The following is a 16,843-nucleotide window of genomic DNA, read 5'->3' on the forward strand; positions in this document are numbered from 1 at the left end:
ACAGGTCAACTCAATTACTGAGTGGCAGTATGGCGTAGCACATGGGCTGTGGAGCCAGACTGCACTGGGTTGAATCATGTCCTTCCACTTCACTAGTTAAGGGAAGTAATTTATTTCACTAGTTTAGGCAAGTTATTTCTCTGTGTGCCTTAGTTTCCTCGTCTGTAAAATAAGTAAAATAACAGTACCTACTTTATAGCTTTGTTGTGAGGATTAAATGTATTAATATTCACATGGTGCTTGGAATGAAGATGGGCATGTAGTGTATGCTACCAACTAGTATCTAGTAACAGCTTTATTGGGATATAATTTACATACTATAAAGTTTACCCTGTTAAAGTATAAATACAGTTCATTGGTTTTTAGTATATTGACACTTCTGCAACCATCATCACTATTTAATTTTAGAATATTCTCATTACCCTCAAAAGAAACCCAGTACCCATTTGTAATAATTCCCCCTCCCTCTCCCCCCCAGTCCCTGGGAACCCACTAATCTACTTTCTGTCACTACTTATTTGCCTATTTTAGGCATTTCATATAAATGAAATTGTACATTATGTGGCCTTTTGTGCCTGGCTTCTTTCACTTAGCATAATGTGTTCAAAGTTCATCCATGTTGTAGCACTTGTCAGTTAACTTTATTCTTTTTATGGCCGAATAATATTCCAATGTATGGACATAACACATTTTGTTTATCCATTCACAAACTGATGGACATCTGGGTTGTTTCCACCTTTTGGCTATTATAAATAATGCTGCTTGTGAAAATTCAAGTACATGATTTTGTGCGGAAATGTATCTTCATTTCTTTTGGATAGATACCTAGGAGTGCAATTGCTGGGTCATATAATAACTCTGTTTAATCCCGCGAGGAACTGTTAAGACTGTTTTCCAAAGAGGCTGCACCATTTTACATGCAGTAACCTATCAGTAACGTATGAGGGTTCTGATTTCTGCACATCCCTGCAAATACTTGTTAATATGACTTTTTGATTTTTATCCATATCAGTGAATGTAAACTAGTATCTCATTGTGGGTTTGATTTCCATTTCCCTGCTAGTTAATGATGTTGAGTATCTTTTCATGTGTGTATTGGCCTTTGGTATATTTTCTTTGGAAAAATGTCTATTCAGATCCTTTACCTACTTTTAAATTCAGTTGTCTTTATTATTGAGTTCTTTATATATTCTAGATACAAGTATATTATCAGATATGTGACATGCAAATATTGTCTCCCATTCTGTAGGTTCTTTTGATTTCCTTGGTAGTACTGAAGCACAAAAGTTAACTTTGATGAAGTCTAATTTATTTATTTTTTTTCTTTGGCTGCTTGTGCTTTTGGTGCATATCTAAGAATCCACTGCCAAATCTGGGTCATAAAGACTTATCCATGTTTCTTCTAAGAGTTTTATGGTTTTAGATCTTTTATTTGAATCTAATCCATTTGGAGTTAATTTTTGTATATGGTGTGAAGTTCAACTGCATTTTTTTAATATGTGGTTAATCATCTCAGCATCATTTGTTAAAAGATATTCTTTTCCCACTGAATGGTCTTGGCACCCTTGTCAAATATTATTTGAACACAACATTATAAACTGACTATAACTCAATAAAACAAAATTTAAAAAATTATTTGACCACAGATATGTGGGTTTATTTTTGGACTCTCAATTACTATTCCATTCATCTGCATCTACATCTACATCTATATACCTCTCTCTATATCTCAACACAGATTTTTTTTCCCCAATAAATACATACGACGAGATCCATGGTTGGTTGAATCTGCGGATGCAGAACTGTAGATATGGAGGGACAACTTTAAAGTTATATATGGAGGTTTGACTACTTGGGGAATTGGCACCCCTAACCTTCAAGCTGTTCAAGGGTCAACTGTATTTATGTTTATCTACCTTCATATCAATGCCACTGTCTTGATTACTGTTGTTTTGAAGTAAGTTTTGAAATTGGGAATTGTAAGTCCTCCAAGTTTGCTCAAGATTGTTTTGGCTACTCTGCATCCCTTGCAATTCCATATGAATCTTAGAACTGGCTTGTCAATTTCTACAAAGAAACTACCTGGGATTCTAAAAGGTATTTCATTAAATCTGTAGATCAACGTGGGAAGTTGTGCCATTCGAGCAATAGTTAAGTCTTCCAATCCATGAATATGGGATGTTTTCCTATTTGTTTAGATCTTTATTTCTTTCAACAATGTTTTATAGTTTTCTACAAAACTGAGCTACTTTCTGAGTCTGAGTTATTTCCTTAGCTGTTGCTTAAGGCTTATTAATTAGCGCGTATATATATATATATTTACCAGTATTACCAGATCTTAACTTACCAGAATTAGCTCCAGATCTACATTAACTTCAGTGAGATACAGAAATGTTACATTCCTATGATGCCATTCCTTTCCCCTTTTTTTTGTGGCATTATTGTTATACCTATTTTATACCTATAATTATTATTTTATATATAATTGTCTTCTAAAGACACTGAGGAGAAAGGACAGCAAGTATATACTGATAGCTTTTGTTATATTAGCCTTTATTTATAATTTCTGGTTCCCTTGATTTGTTCTTGAGGATTAAAGTTACTATCTAGGGTCACTTCCTTAGTCCAGTATAGCTTTACTTTCATCCACCTTTGCACTATTTTTGGTAAATATATCACATTTCTATATGTTATTGTTTGAATTATACATATTATTATATACATTATATTATTATATACATATTATTTTATACAAGTGCTTTTAAAATCAGTTAAGATAATAGAAGAGAAGAAATATGTATTTATATTGTCTTTTACAATTACATAATTACCTTTACCAGTTCTCTTTTGATTCTTAGTGTGGATTCAAATTGCTGTTTGGGGTGACTTGCTTTCAGCCTGAAGAACTTATAGTATTTCTTATAAAGCAGGTCTGAAACAAATTCAGTTTTTCATTTATATAAAAAATGTCTTTATCTTCTCTGCAACATTAAAAGATAGCTCTGAGGATATAAGATTCTTGGTTGAGGTTTTAATCTTTGAGCTCTTTGAATATATTATCCTACTGCCTCTGATCTACACTTACTAATGAGAAGTCAGCTGTGTATCTCATTCAGGTTCCCTTGTAAGTGACTGGTCATTTTTCTTCTGCTACTTTCAAGATTTTCTCATCATCTCTGACTTTCAGCATTTTCACTCTGATGTATCTGTTTGCAGATCTCTTTGAGTTTATCCTAGTCAGATAATTATTGAGCTTCCTAGATACGTAGTTTTTTTCCCAATAAATTTGGGAAGTTTTCAGACATATTTTTTCTTTTCTTTTCTCTCTCCTCTCCTTCTGGTACTCCCATTATGCATGTTAGTATATTAATATTGTCCCATATTTCTCTAAGGCTTCTTTCATTTTCTCTATTCCTTTTTTTTTGTTCTTTACCTTGTACACACTATTATCTTCCTCTGCCAGTTTGAATGTAATGTTGGGTCTCTTGAGTGATTTTTTTCAGTTACTGTACTTTTTCACTTCCAAAATTTCCATTTGGCTCTTCTTTTTCTTTTTAACAATTTCTATAGTTGTGTTGATATTCTTCATTTGATGTGACATTGTCATCAAACCTTGCATTTCTTCTTTAATTATGGTTTCCTCTAGTTTTCTGAATATAAGGTTGTAATGACTACCCTGAAGTGTGTTAAATCCAACATCTGGTCATTCTCACAGACAGTTTCCATTGCTTGCTGTTTCTCCAGTGTATAGGTCATTCTTTCCATGGCTCTTTTTTTTTTTTTTTTGAAATTGGACATTTTAGATAATATATTATAGCAACACTGGGTACTGCCCCTATCCTCCAAGACTTGCTATTGTTATTTGCTTGTTTATTTTGCTCAGTGACTGGATGAATTATTTTAGTTAAGTATATTCGCCCCCTCCCTCCCTGCAGATGTAGCTCCTCATGAGGCTCACCCTTTGGTCTGACACAGTCATCCTAGGATAACAGTGGCTTTGGCAGGTCTCTCTTTGACTTTCTCTTTCCCTGACCACACCCAGCTGTTAAGCTCTACTAACTGCTGGCTGACTGATCTATTGTCTTCAAAAATGTCCTGGGGCATAAATTGCCCTACAAACCAAACCAACTTACTAGGGCTCCTCTGAAGGGATAGTTTCTGAGGTCAGTATTGAAGATTTGTTCTAAATACAGGAGGGTTCCTCCCAACTGTCTCTTTCCTTCTTTATCTCTAGCAAACTAGCACTTCCAGTTAGCCCTTTATCTCCAATGAATCTGTCAATCTCCTCCCAGTTGCCTTTCACCACTACCTGTACCTTCAGGCAGGAACTTACAACTGCTGCAAATTAAGTTGGTTTCTTTGGGAGGAGATTCAGAGCTCACTGTTATAAGATCTGCTTGTTCCTCTCAGCAAACTTTCTGAGCCCTGCTTCTGAAGCTGAGGGAAGAGATAACAGCATGCTTCTTTTGGGGTAACACTTCCATGAGAGCTCAACTGGAGGGGACAGGGGAGCAGCAGCCTCAGCACTCTTTGGCTTGCCTCTCCCAGAGTGGAACCTGTGTCCAACCAGCCAGGACAAGTGCAACTGGGGCCCCAATAATTCTCAGTGGTGCCCTATCCAAGGGAAAGCCTTTGTCCCATGAGTGGAAGCTGGGTGAAAGGAGGGAGACCCCACCTCTTAGCTGCATTCACCCAAAATTTAGTCTCAGGAACATGTAGTTGGGGCAGGAAGAGAAATGCTTACCCCTGTCCCTACTGGGAAGATAGCCTTCCAACTGAGAGCTGAGGGATGGGGAGCTCTGTGTTCTTGGCTGCATCAGTTTGGAGGCGAGTTTCCATCTCATACAGCTAGGAGCGGGGAGGGAGGGAGCAGGTTTCAGTTTAAATACCACAGACTTTCACTTTTCAGACTTTTTGTAGATTTTCCTGAATAAGTGTTCCTTCATTGACTGCAGGCTCTTAGGACTATTTCCAGAGACTTTAAATAAATGGTTTTTTTTTAAAAAAAAGTTTCAATGGGGAGCAGGTCCATAGAGTTCTCACACTGTCATGGCTTTTAGGAAGAGGTTTTTATGTGAGAAAGTGGATCTGAAGCTCTAAAATAAAAACCAGGGATACTATTCTTAACTTTCTTAGGCAGAAATCCTAAAAAGTGATACATACAAAGATTGTATATGGACTGCGACATCTATGGCTTACTGTTCTGTTCTTTCTCCCTATATTTAGTCAGTACCTTGGCAAAATATTTAAAATTAAAAATGGAGTCTGAAAGAAGTTTAAATTGTTTTATTTTGACCTATGCTGAGGCATTCATTCTGGCCTATGATACAATTCAGCCTTTCTAGTCAAGTTTAATGCCAGATCTCGGCTGGACAAGAACTTTAAAAAGTAAAAGTTTTAGGATGATTATGGTAGTGTGTATATATTTTAAATAAATCAAGATGTTGAAAATGATTATCTTTGAAGTTATTGGTTTCTAAATGAGAACTGTACTTGTATCATGTATCAAAGTATTCCCTAAGGTAAAGACATCAAATAAATTTGAGTCAAATTTGCAAGACACACAAGTGTAGCTCATTTTGTTTCAGTAAAGACTGGAGTTTAACAATTTCAAATGACTAAGTGCAAAGGGCTTTCAGAACAAGCATCCCTGCCTCAAGCTATCCCTAAGCATAGATTCACAGTATAGGATTGATAGTTCTATCCCTGCACATTTTCCTTGGGGAATCTAATATGGAAAATTACCCATTCATTTTCTATAGTCCACAATGGCAACCCTCAGTATGCATCTGTAGCTGAGAAAGTGCCAAACGAAACATCATAGGAAAATAGCCAACTTAGGAACTAAGGCCTAACACAGGACCTGGCACACAGAAATTACTGAAAAAATATTTGTAGACTACAGAGATCTCTACTAATATGCCAAGCACATCCAACTCTGGGGTGAAAAAATAAAAAGAAGAAATATTTCAAATGGCAGAATGGACTTTTGTGTTCAAATAAATGTATTTCACTCCATAAACTGGCTCTACAAGTGATACTATCTCTAACCCTAGTAACATTTTTATGCTCCTCTAAAAGGAATATTAAATTATAAAGGCTTAATTTTAAAGGAAAAAAAAGATTAAAAAAAGAAGTATTGGTCCTTATTCATGCCCCCAATCACACATTCACTATAAAGGAATATAATACATATTATCATATATATTGTATTAATTATGTAATTATCGTATTCCTAAGCATTATAATCTACTATAATAGAAAGGTTCAAAAAATAGAAAAATTAAAATATCATCCACAGTAATAATATTGAGATAGCCACTATTTAGTGAATTTCCTTGTAGACATTTTTCTTTGCATAGTTATTAGTTTTACATGGTTGTGATTGTACTGTAAGAATACTTTCGTATCCTGCTTTTCCAGGAAATATGCTTGAGATTCTGCTGTCTAGTTAAAAGAATATTAAATGCAAAACAAAACAATATGTACAAGTCGTAGGAATTCTGGCCTCCACTCAAAATTATCCTCTATCTTCACAGAAAGATGAGCTTACCTACGTGAGTTTGAAGCTAATGAAAGAAATGCTTGAAATTTAGCTATTTTTAACTTTACTCTTTTGAGGAAAATTACTATATACACAAAGCTTAATCTCAGACAATAACTGAAGTTTTCCACATTTGATATGGTTGTAATCTTATATTACAGGTGAAAGAGCTATAACTCTTTTACTCATTTTATGACATTGTATTTGTCAATACTTACTGCAATGAGTACTTTTTACTGGCCTTGAGATCAGCTGTGTTTTAGAAACCAATATAAGAGCTTACATTTCCTCAAGATGTAAAATTTCAGATTATTCATCACACCTCCCCCCATCCTACATATTTGCATGATATATTTGTTTATGCACTGGTAGATAATCATAGTCACCAATTTAGACAGAAGATGTAAAGCAAATGCTTCAATAAGCGCAGGTGCTTCTATCTAAATTACCATGATCCACATGCACCTGGAACTATTTGCATTCTATGCACAAACATTAGCAGTTGCATCTGACTTTACTTCTCTGGAAAAATTTAAGCACTCCTAGTTGGTAATTTCCTTTGATATTTTCCAATTTAAGTCTAGTTGCCTAAATGATGTCTCAAGGTACGAAACACAAGATAAAACAAGTTACTGAGTCATCATTTCAAACCTGAAATATACCTCAAGTGGTAATGAATGGGAGCTATGGAGCAATGAACAGTGAAGGAACTTGTACATAATAGCCAGAAAATCTGTTCTCTATTTGAGGCTCCACCACTTACTAGTGATGTGAGTGTTAGCAAGCTGTCATTAATGTGAGCCTGAGTTTTCTTACCCATAAAACCGTGATGGGGATATTCTCGCCATACTTACAGCATTACTATGGCAAAGTAAATCTTTGTAAAAATGCAAAACATTACATTAAGTGTTAGGAATTAGGTCTAAAGATCATTAATTTATAACCAATTCCTAAAAAGCTCTTATAATCAAGTTTTATTTTTTGAAAGGCCCTATAAATGTAAGGTCCCTTACATTTACTTGTAAGTTGCCGCAAAGGTTTTATTTGAGAGATGTGTTCTTCAGTGACAGCACCTGTAGTTTACTGAAAGGGGCACTGCTGTTACCAAGGAGCTGCTAGTAGAATACTCTTGAGACATGCTTAGGAAACAGAAAAAGAGAACTAAGGTAGCAAGACAAACTGGATGATAATTTAGGTTCCTCTTATTTTCAGATTGGGTTTAATGTGGAGACATGCCTACTATTCTATGCCTCTCTACACTGAGAACTTAAAAAGCTGTTAGGATATAGATCCTTTAGAGCAGTCTAAGAATTTTGATTTTAAAGTCTTTTTAGGGCCTTAGGCATGAAAGAGTCACTATGGTTTTAATCCTTGGAGACTGAAATGGTTTTGTTTGCCAATGTTTTTCCTTAATGAAGATTACCTAGCTAGGTCCCTGATGACATTTGTTTATATCACACCTCCCAGGAAGCAGCAATCTACAGCCTATACTAAAACTTACACCAGCAATGCAGTTACTGTTGTCAAAGATCTAAAAGGCAGTAGAAGACAATATTTTGAAAATGTTAAGTTTTGCTACTATCCTATAGGAAATAAACATGCTTTATTAATAACTGTGTAAGAAAATCTCTGTCTTAATGCACTTATTTTGACCAGTGAAAGCACTACCAAAGATTCTAGCATTAGATTTACAAGGCACCACAAATCTATACAGTATGGATTCTCCCAACTAAACCAAATAGCAGCTGCCTTCCTAGCCTGAATATCTATCATGAGTATATTAAAAAATATGTTCTTTTTAACACCTTGCTTTTTCCCCCCACTTAACTCTCTCTCCTATTAACACATAACAGTCTTTCTGCCTCTCCCTCTCCCTCTCTTTACCACAGCATAGTATTCCATTATGTAAATACACACAAGTTTCTTTAAATAGTCCCTAACTGCTAGAGACTTTATTGCTTCCAACTTTGTTACTATGTGCATTGCTTCAGTGAATAACTTTGTTTACTTTATTTCAATTTATCCACAAAATAGATTTCTAAAAGTGACGTTGCTTTATCAAAAGGGCAAAACACATCTGTAATTATGGTAGACACTGCCAGTTTCTATTCCATAGGGCCTTGTGCCATTTCGCACTCCCACCAAATGAGTAAGGTACTTATTTCCTGAAGATTGTTAAAAAAAAAAAAAAAGCACCTATCTGGATCCCACCCCTCAGATTCTGATTCAGCGGATAAAGAGTGGAGCCTGAGCAGGCATATCTTCAAAAAGCTCCCTGAACAGCATATCCCAGGCTGAGAATCCTGTTCTAAAAGGTATTCTAGTTTTGCTTATATTGTTCAAATCCAAAAGAAAATCAGATTTAAATCTTTAGCCTCTAAAGTTTATACTCCATGTCATTCACTCAATAAAAACCTTCTGAGTGCCCATTATGTGCTGAGCACTCTAAATACTGAGGATATAGAGATAAATAAGAGTACTTGTCTTCAAGGAGTTTAACAGTGACAGACACAGATATATATATATATATATATGTATATGTATAATCTATATCTATATAATTATGAGACAATGTATAAGTATAGAATTAGAGATTTACACAGAATTTTATAGGAGCACCAAAGAGAGGTACTTCACCCTAACAGGAATGCCAGTGGAGGCTTCCTGAAAGAGTGCTCCTGGAGCTGAGTAGGAATTAAACAGGTGAAGAGGTATACCAGAGGAGAGGGCATTCTAGGTAGAAAACAACATATGCAAAGGTAGGAAGTAGGAAACAGAAACATTTCCCTGATTTATGCAAGTGTAATGGTCTTGTGGCGATGGAGTTCTCTGTAATCCATACTAAACCTGGCACTTGTCTTTCTTCTCAGAGTTCCTAAAAACCAAACTGAAGGGAAACTGAAAACAAGATGAAATCAAGCCCACTGTTTATAAAGTCCATGAATGAATACACACACACACAGTAACACCAAGGCTTACCTTTCTTTTATCTTCATCTGTTGATTCAAATTTGAAAGTAGACCTATGCTGAAGAGGGAAAAAAGGGAAAAAATGTCATTTTAAATACACAGATTTTAAATTCTGGCTATGTTTAAAAACACATAATGTCTGTAAAAAAGTTGTCTTCTCACATCATGTTTCAATATTCTTAATAAAGTGAGAGATGCCTGTAAACAAATAGTTGTAAAACAGCACAAAAATACTAAAGCAAAAACATATACAGAAGAACACAGAGTAGCTAGCCACTAACTCTGCCCCGGGAAATCTGGAATGCTTTGCATAGAGTATAAAGCATTTGAGCTGAAACTTGAGGGGTGAACAGGAGTTTGCCAGCTGGCAAATGGAGAGCATTCTAGCGACAGAAACAAATGCTCAGATGTGTGAAACAGTATGATACATTTGTGAAATTAGCAGCTCTGTCAGAGTGAAACACAGGACCCATGTTAGGGGATGAGAGGAGAGGAGAAAGATGAGAATGAGAAAGCAGATTAAACAGATTTAGAAAGGTCTTCCAATGTTGCTGAGGAGTCTATACTTTCTTTTTTGTATGCAATAAAAATCATCAGAGAATTGCAGATAGGGAAGAAATCTGATAGACTGGTATTTCAGAAAAGTAATTCGGTAAGAATGAGAGTTTAAATCATGGCTGCACCACTTACTAGTTAAGCAAGTAACACTCTCTATAACTATATTTCTCATGTGAAAAGAGGGGGTGCCTAGTTCACAGAGCTGCTGTGAGGGTTAAAAAAGCTAAAGCATATAAAATATACCATCTCAGTGCCTGGCACATAGTAAACACTCAGTAAGCATTAAGATGATAACGATGATGATGCCAATGATACTGAGGAAAAAAATAACTGAAAGAGAAAAGAGTGTCATGACGCTCCTGAAATGACTGGCAACACCGTATTTTCCACTCCATAGGTGAAATAGAGAATGGAGTAAGTTGACTTGTCCACTGTCACAGGAAGAATGATGATACAAAAAAATAGAGCATAAAATTCCTCATTCCCTTCTCAAGTTTTATTCAGGAGAACCAAGTGCTCTTAGGAATCCTAAGCTTTCCTTTAAAAAAAATCTTCACTGAACATCTTTCTGCCTTTCCTTTGTATTTCTCAATGGCTACACTGACAAACATTGACTGGCAACCCACCAGGAGTTAATACACCAAGTACTAAAGATATCATCATTACAGGTGGTTCTGCATTGACAAGTCTGTAGAAGAAGCAATTTTGAAATTAAATGAGATGGAGAAATGTTGACAGAGAAGCAGTTCTGAATGTAAGAAATGGTCAGAGGGAAGACTTAAGAGTTCAGAGAGAAGGGCCATTTAAGGAAAACTAAGAGAGGCTGCCTCACATATGGTTTGCAAAACAGTTAAAGTGGATGTGAGGCGGTAAGGGCTTGGATTTAAAAATTTATACCTAAACTGGCATATAGGTGACAGACAACCAGGGGAAGACTCTGAGGGAGATGTGAACAGTAGCTCATTCTAGAAGAATATTTTGGGCAGTAGCTTACAGGCCAGATCAAGGGACAGCATGACTGAGGACATAAAGCCCTTCAAGAAATGGGCATCAATAATCCAAGTGTGATATTGCCAGAGGCAGAATAAATTTTAAAATCAAAGTGATTTGGCAACATATAATAGAAATCATAAAAATACTCATACCCTTTGGCACAGAACATCTACTCCTAGGAATTTATCCTAATAAAGTCAACCAGAAGGAGAGAAAAATTATATATGTAAGCATATTCACTGCAGTGTTAATATTATGAAAGAAGAAAAAGAGACAACCTGAATATCTAACAACAGGAGACTGATGAAATAAACTGCTGTGCATTTCATCTGATAAAATATTATTCTGCAATTTTTTTTAAAAGATGGCTAAAAAGTTCTGTAACATGGAAAATTATTTATGATGGCAACAAGTGAAAAAAATAGCAAAACATCAAATTGTATGTTTATGATGACAGTACCTACATAAATATATGCATGCATCAGACAAAGGCTTGAGTGTTAAAATATAAAAATAAAAGCAACTATGTAGGCTTGGTGGAAATTCTAGTGATTTTTTTGACAAAACTCATTGTTGACATATTATTTTTATAATTAAAAGAGAAAACTTTTAAATAAAAGGTAATTGAATTAGTGAATGATCAAGGGAGGAAAGAAAAAAAGAAGAAAAGGAAGGAAGAAAGAACAAAGGCTATAATCTAGAAATTTACAGACCTTAAGTTTAGTAAAAACTAACACTGGATAACAGATAAAGAATCAGTACATTGTATGGTTGTAAACTGAAGCTTAGAAAGGTTCACTACAAATGAAAATAAATAATTGTGCTTAGAAACCAAGAAAGCTTATTTTTTGTAATTATATGTGAAATATTAAATTCCACACATTATCTGGAATAAATGGACTAATGTACCTACTTGCCAATATAATAGTTCTCCTAAACCTTTTTTGGTGTTTGTGGTAAAGGAACAGAAGAAGAAATCATCTTTTGGAAAGATTCTCCTTAAGTTATAAAAATATCTCTTAAACAGTCTCTCCATAGACTTAAATCTTTTGAGGTGGTAATTTAGAATAGTATCAAGGACTAATTTTTCTTCTGCTTTTTAAATGCAAGGCTGATGCTGTCATAAAACCACAACATTAAAAAAAAAAAGAAAGGAACAGAGGAAGAAAAGCTTTCAAAAGCCCTGTATACTAGCATCAGGGCTTAATTTAATTAGAAAATGTATTGTATTGTGAGGCAATACAAATTGGATTTAGAATATGCCAATCTATTCAGAAGCTCAGAGCTCTAATATTGTTTAGATTCAAAGATGTTGGCTTCTCTAAGGTTGGCTTCTTTTATCTTTTATTAACTTAGATAATACCTACTCTATTCAGTACCTCTAACCCTTATGCTTTCCCCTTTCTAAGGCTGAAAGGGAGAGGAAGGGGATCTAGCATTTCTGGCTGTATATGCCTTTCTAAAAACTGCTGGTCAATAGTCAACCACCTCACCATCGTTACATGCTTAATTTACATACGAACAGGAGCAACAAGTCAAATATAAATTAAAGAGTAAAACCATTTTTCAATTTAGAGACCAAGTAAGTTAGGAACAGCTCAGGAACACACAGGACTCATGAAGATTCCCCTCTTCACATCCTATGAACAGGCTCTAGAAAGCTCAGCTCAGGAGTCAGACAGCATTGGGTTTGAGACCAGTCCCATGGCTTATTAAAAGTGTAAACTTGCTCAAGTTATTCAACTTTACCACCTGTCAAGAGTTTCCTTATTTTTATGTATATCACCTTGTACAAAGCAGGTATTCAGTAAGTGGACACTAATGTTATGGCATGGTCTATGATGAGGCCAAATACTGATCTATTAGAGAACTAGGATTATTTCATAGATTTCCAAAGATACACACAAATAGAACCAATAAAAGGGAATTAACCTGTGTGTGTGTGTATGTGTGTGTGCTGTGCTGTGTTTCAGGAGTAAAGATTACTTCTAGATCCAAATGCCTGTATCTGAGACTATATAATCCAATCTGGAAATAACAACAAAGCACAATAAAGGAGCAGCCCCACTATACATGCTCCTCTGCAAAAACCTGTAGCATGAACTCAGAGTCAGAATTCAACCTCAAAGTATAAAATAACAAGTCCCCTTACACAGTCCAGGATATTTGCAGACCCTATTCAAATGCAGAGGCTGTACTTCTAGAACTGTCCTAATACTGGGTCCCTACCAATCAGATTCTTCTAGCACATAAATAAAGACCTCATTGCTATCAGTGTTATTTTCTTCTCTTATGAGGACTACTCTCAGAGATCTACCTACCTGCCTGTATCTTAAATAACTTTTAGGTTTCAGTTGGCCATAGACTTGCCATACTTCCATAATGGAATCCTCACGGAGCTTGCTAAGGCCTAATCCTATGTTCAGGTGGCCTTCATGGCTGCAAAGCCATCTCTCTGATTATCATCATGGTTGATGATGAGGCTAGGCCTCAGTTTCTTGCCTATTAATTGAGGGTGTTGGATCCAATTATCTTTGAGGTTCCTTCTAGTCTAAATATCCTGTGATTTCAAGAAACTAAGATACTAATGTGTACTTCGAGGCCCTTGATCACTGTTTGTTGTTGATAATCAAAATGATGGCAGCCAATCTCTCTACCAAATATGTTATCAGAACAGGCTCTGAGGGAAGAGAAGAACTTGGACAGCCTAGACTAGAAAAATATATACTTTCCACATTAATAGACCATTCTATAACTGGAGTGGAGGTGATGAGGGCCCAGCAGTAGCCAAAGGAAATAGTCCTGAAAAACCTTTCTCTTTTGTGCTCAATAACACAAAATAGACAGGGCAAAAGCAACAAGGCCTTGCAAAAAGAGTTGTGGATGTGGAATCTGAAGACTAGGTCTGCCCCTTCTAGCTATGTACCCTTGGGCCCACAGATAGCCACTTTGTCTTTCTGAACCTCAATTTCTTATTACCAAAAAAAGGGAAAATACTTCCATCTCTCTCATAAGTTTTAACATAAGGATTATATGTAATGACATGTGAAAGCACTTAGGATAATACATAGTACATAGCAGGCACTCCATAAATGTTAACAGGTGAATTGAGCAGAGTGAAAAGAACAACATTCTTCCTTTTTTAAAAAAAATACTTTCCTATGCTGAGTCAACTTTCATTATGCCCTTGAGAAACAGACAAGTTTCCTTTTTTCCAGGATAGATAGATCTTCCCTCTCCCCAAAATAACAAGACTTAGTGAAGGAAGGAAGAAGGTTTGAAAATTAGTCTCTTCAACATAATAGAAATTAGATGTTACCTGGAGCCAGGCAGGTAAATGTTGCTCTAAACATTGTAGAAGGCGTTTCGCTAACCAGTAGGAAGTGCAAGGGTCAAGAGAAAAGAGAAAGAATGAAGTATATTCTCTAATTTTCATTGGGCTACATCAACTCAGTGCCACATGTTTAATTCCTGACTTTTTTGTTCAAAACTAACAGTTACGGGTTTTTCTTTAGTACCAGACACTGTTCTAAGAGCTTTACACATATAACTCATTGAATTCTGACAATAAACCTATGATGTAGTTACTATTATTATCCTTGTTTGGCAGATGAGGAAACTGAGGCACAGTAAAGTTAAGTCTTGTTCTAGGTCACATGGATAGTAACTTGGGAATCAGAGTTCAGGCAATCTGGCTCCAGAACCTGTGCTCCAGCCACAGGACCTCTTGAGTACCTTGATCATTACTGAATGCCTCCTAGGTGCCTTTTGCACAGTGTTTGGCATTACACCTCAGTAAATTTAAGCCTCATAACTTAGGTTATAGAACCTCACATTACAGATAAGGAAAGTGAGACTCAGGCTTAAAATAACTTATCCATAGTCATAAAACTAATAAATGGCAGATCGGAACCAAGATTGATCTGACTCCAAATTCCACCTTCTTTCCACTATCCTTGACTGCCTCCCTTTTGAGGACTGGCTTTATTAGATAAATAATGTAGGAGAAAGAACCTCCTTTCCCAAACAATGAACCAATCATTCTCTCTCTACACCATTCATTTCCCTTTTGGTTAGACTCCTCAATGCCCCATGACACTACACTCTAAACAATTCTCAAATCCATTTTTCCAGATAAGGAAAATGAGGCACAAGGTAGTACCCAGGTACATTTTCAGGGTTTCAGACTTCATATCCCCCAGAGAGGGGCAATTTAATTCTACCTCCCCATTCGTATTGCTGGACCACTGCAATTACACTTCCCCCTCCCTCTTCATCTGCCTCTAGTGTCTCTTGCCTTGAGGGGCAAAGCCCCACCGCCAACATGAAACTCAATGATTTTCTTACTCTGGCCCTACTATAAGCAGCATTAAACATGAGAGCTCTTTTCTGAACGAGTGGCTGAACTGGTTCACATCAAGTCGGAGCATTCTCAGGCTTGGCCCAAAAAATACCATCCTAAACAACACACATTGGGCACTACAATTTTAAAAACATTCCCAATGTAAGAGGAGAGGTTGGGGATGTCCAAACTTAAGTTCTGACAGCACTTGGCCAGGAGTGGTAAGTGGAAACCAACCTGGAAGGAGATCAAGGAGAGGAAGAGATAAACTGGAGGAAGCAAATCCAGAGTTCTAATTAGTTTAGCCATGAAGGGAAGGAGAAATATTGAAGGAGGTGATAAGACCACTTGGAGGTTTTTCCTCCACTCTTCCCTATAGAAGAAAGTTCCTATTTATTGCTGGATATCTGGCATATAATAAGGGCTAAGTAAATACTAATTGATTCAACACTGTGGCCAAGTTTTCTGCTGTATTTCTTTCTTTTGAAAATCAGTTTGTAGTTGCCTCAAACTGTTTTTGGAAAGTAATTATAAATCAAGTTAAATGAATATACAGTTGGGCCTCCATATGTGCAGGCTCCACATTCTTGAATTCAACCAATAATGGATCCAAAATATTTAGGAAAAAATTCTGGAAAGTTCCTAAAAGCAAAACTTGAATTTGTCGTGCTGGCAACTAGGGACATACCATTTATACTGTATTTGCCACTATTTATACAGCATTTACATTGTATTAAGTATTATTAGTAATCTAGAGATGCTTCAAAGTGTAAGGGAGGATGTGTGTAGCTGTGTAGGTTATATGCAAATAATATGCCATTTTATATAAAGGATCTGAGTGAGCATCCATGGATTCTGATATCCACATGGGGAGGGAGGGTGTCCTGGAACAAATGCCCTGCAGACATCAAGGGACGACTCTAACCTCCACAATACATACACCTGTGTGTTAAACGAATTTCTTCTAAACTGGGAAGATATGCAAGATTAAGGCATATCAGAAACTGAAGCAGCTAAGATATGAATAGGACAAAATCCATGCATCCTCCCCAAGAAAGCAGCATAGTCCTGTAAAAGAGCAGTCAGACAACCTAGATTCAAATCTCAGCCCCATCTCTCAATGGCTGTGTGGACTTGGGGCAACGTTGTCCTAATTGTTAGCATTCGTGAAATGGGGAATACCACCACCTTCCTTACAGGATTGCTGGGAAGATTAAATGGGAAGGAAGGTGCTTATTTTTGGATCTTCTCCACTCAGGGCAGAAATGGCATCATGGAAGCTCAATATACAAAGTGTGTGGAAGTGCAGTGGTGGGCACATAGCAAACAGAAAAGGGGAAGTTATGAATGGAAGTAAATGAAAGGAAGAAAGATATTGTATCTAGGGTGTGCCCTGGTGTTGGGTGTGTGTTCACAGAAGGGAGTAATCAGTCATTC

General features: G+C 36.3%; 1 protein-coding gene across 7 annotated transcripts in view; it reads right to left on the minus strand.

The window, feature by feature from the left end:
- The window catches only part of RIC8B (RIC8 guanine nucleotide exchange factor B), a 97,563-nt gene that overhangs the window by 79,213 nt on the left and 1,507 nt on the right, over nucleotides 1–16,843 (minus strand). For all 7 annotated transcript variants that reach the window (XR_012510675.1, XR_012510674.1, XR_836422.3 and 4 more), the window contains exon 2: nucleotides 9,524–9,571. Coding sequence is in view for 2 of the 7 variants with exons in the window: in XM_010970467.3 (XP_010968769.1) it covers nucleotides 9,524–9,571 (48 nt within the window). In the remaining 5 variants the exon portion in view is untranslated. The remainder of the gene's footprint in view (nucleotides 1–9,523; nucleotides 9,572–16,843) is intronic.

This window comes from Camelus bactrianus, chromosome 12, assembly GCF_048773025.1.
Source record: "Camelus bactrianus isolate YW-2024 breed Bactrian camel chromosome 12, ASM4877302v1, whole genome shotgun sequence".
NCBI lineage: Eukaryota > Metazoa > Chordata > Mammalia > Artiodactyla > Camelidae > Camelus > Camelus bactrianus.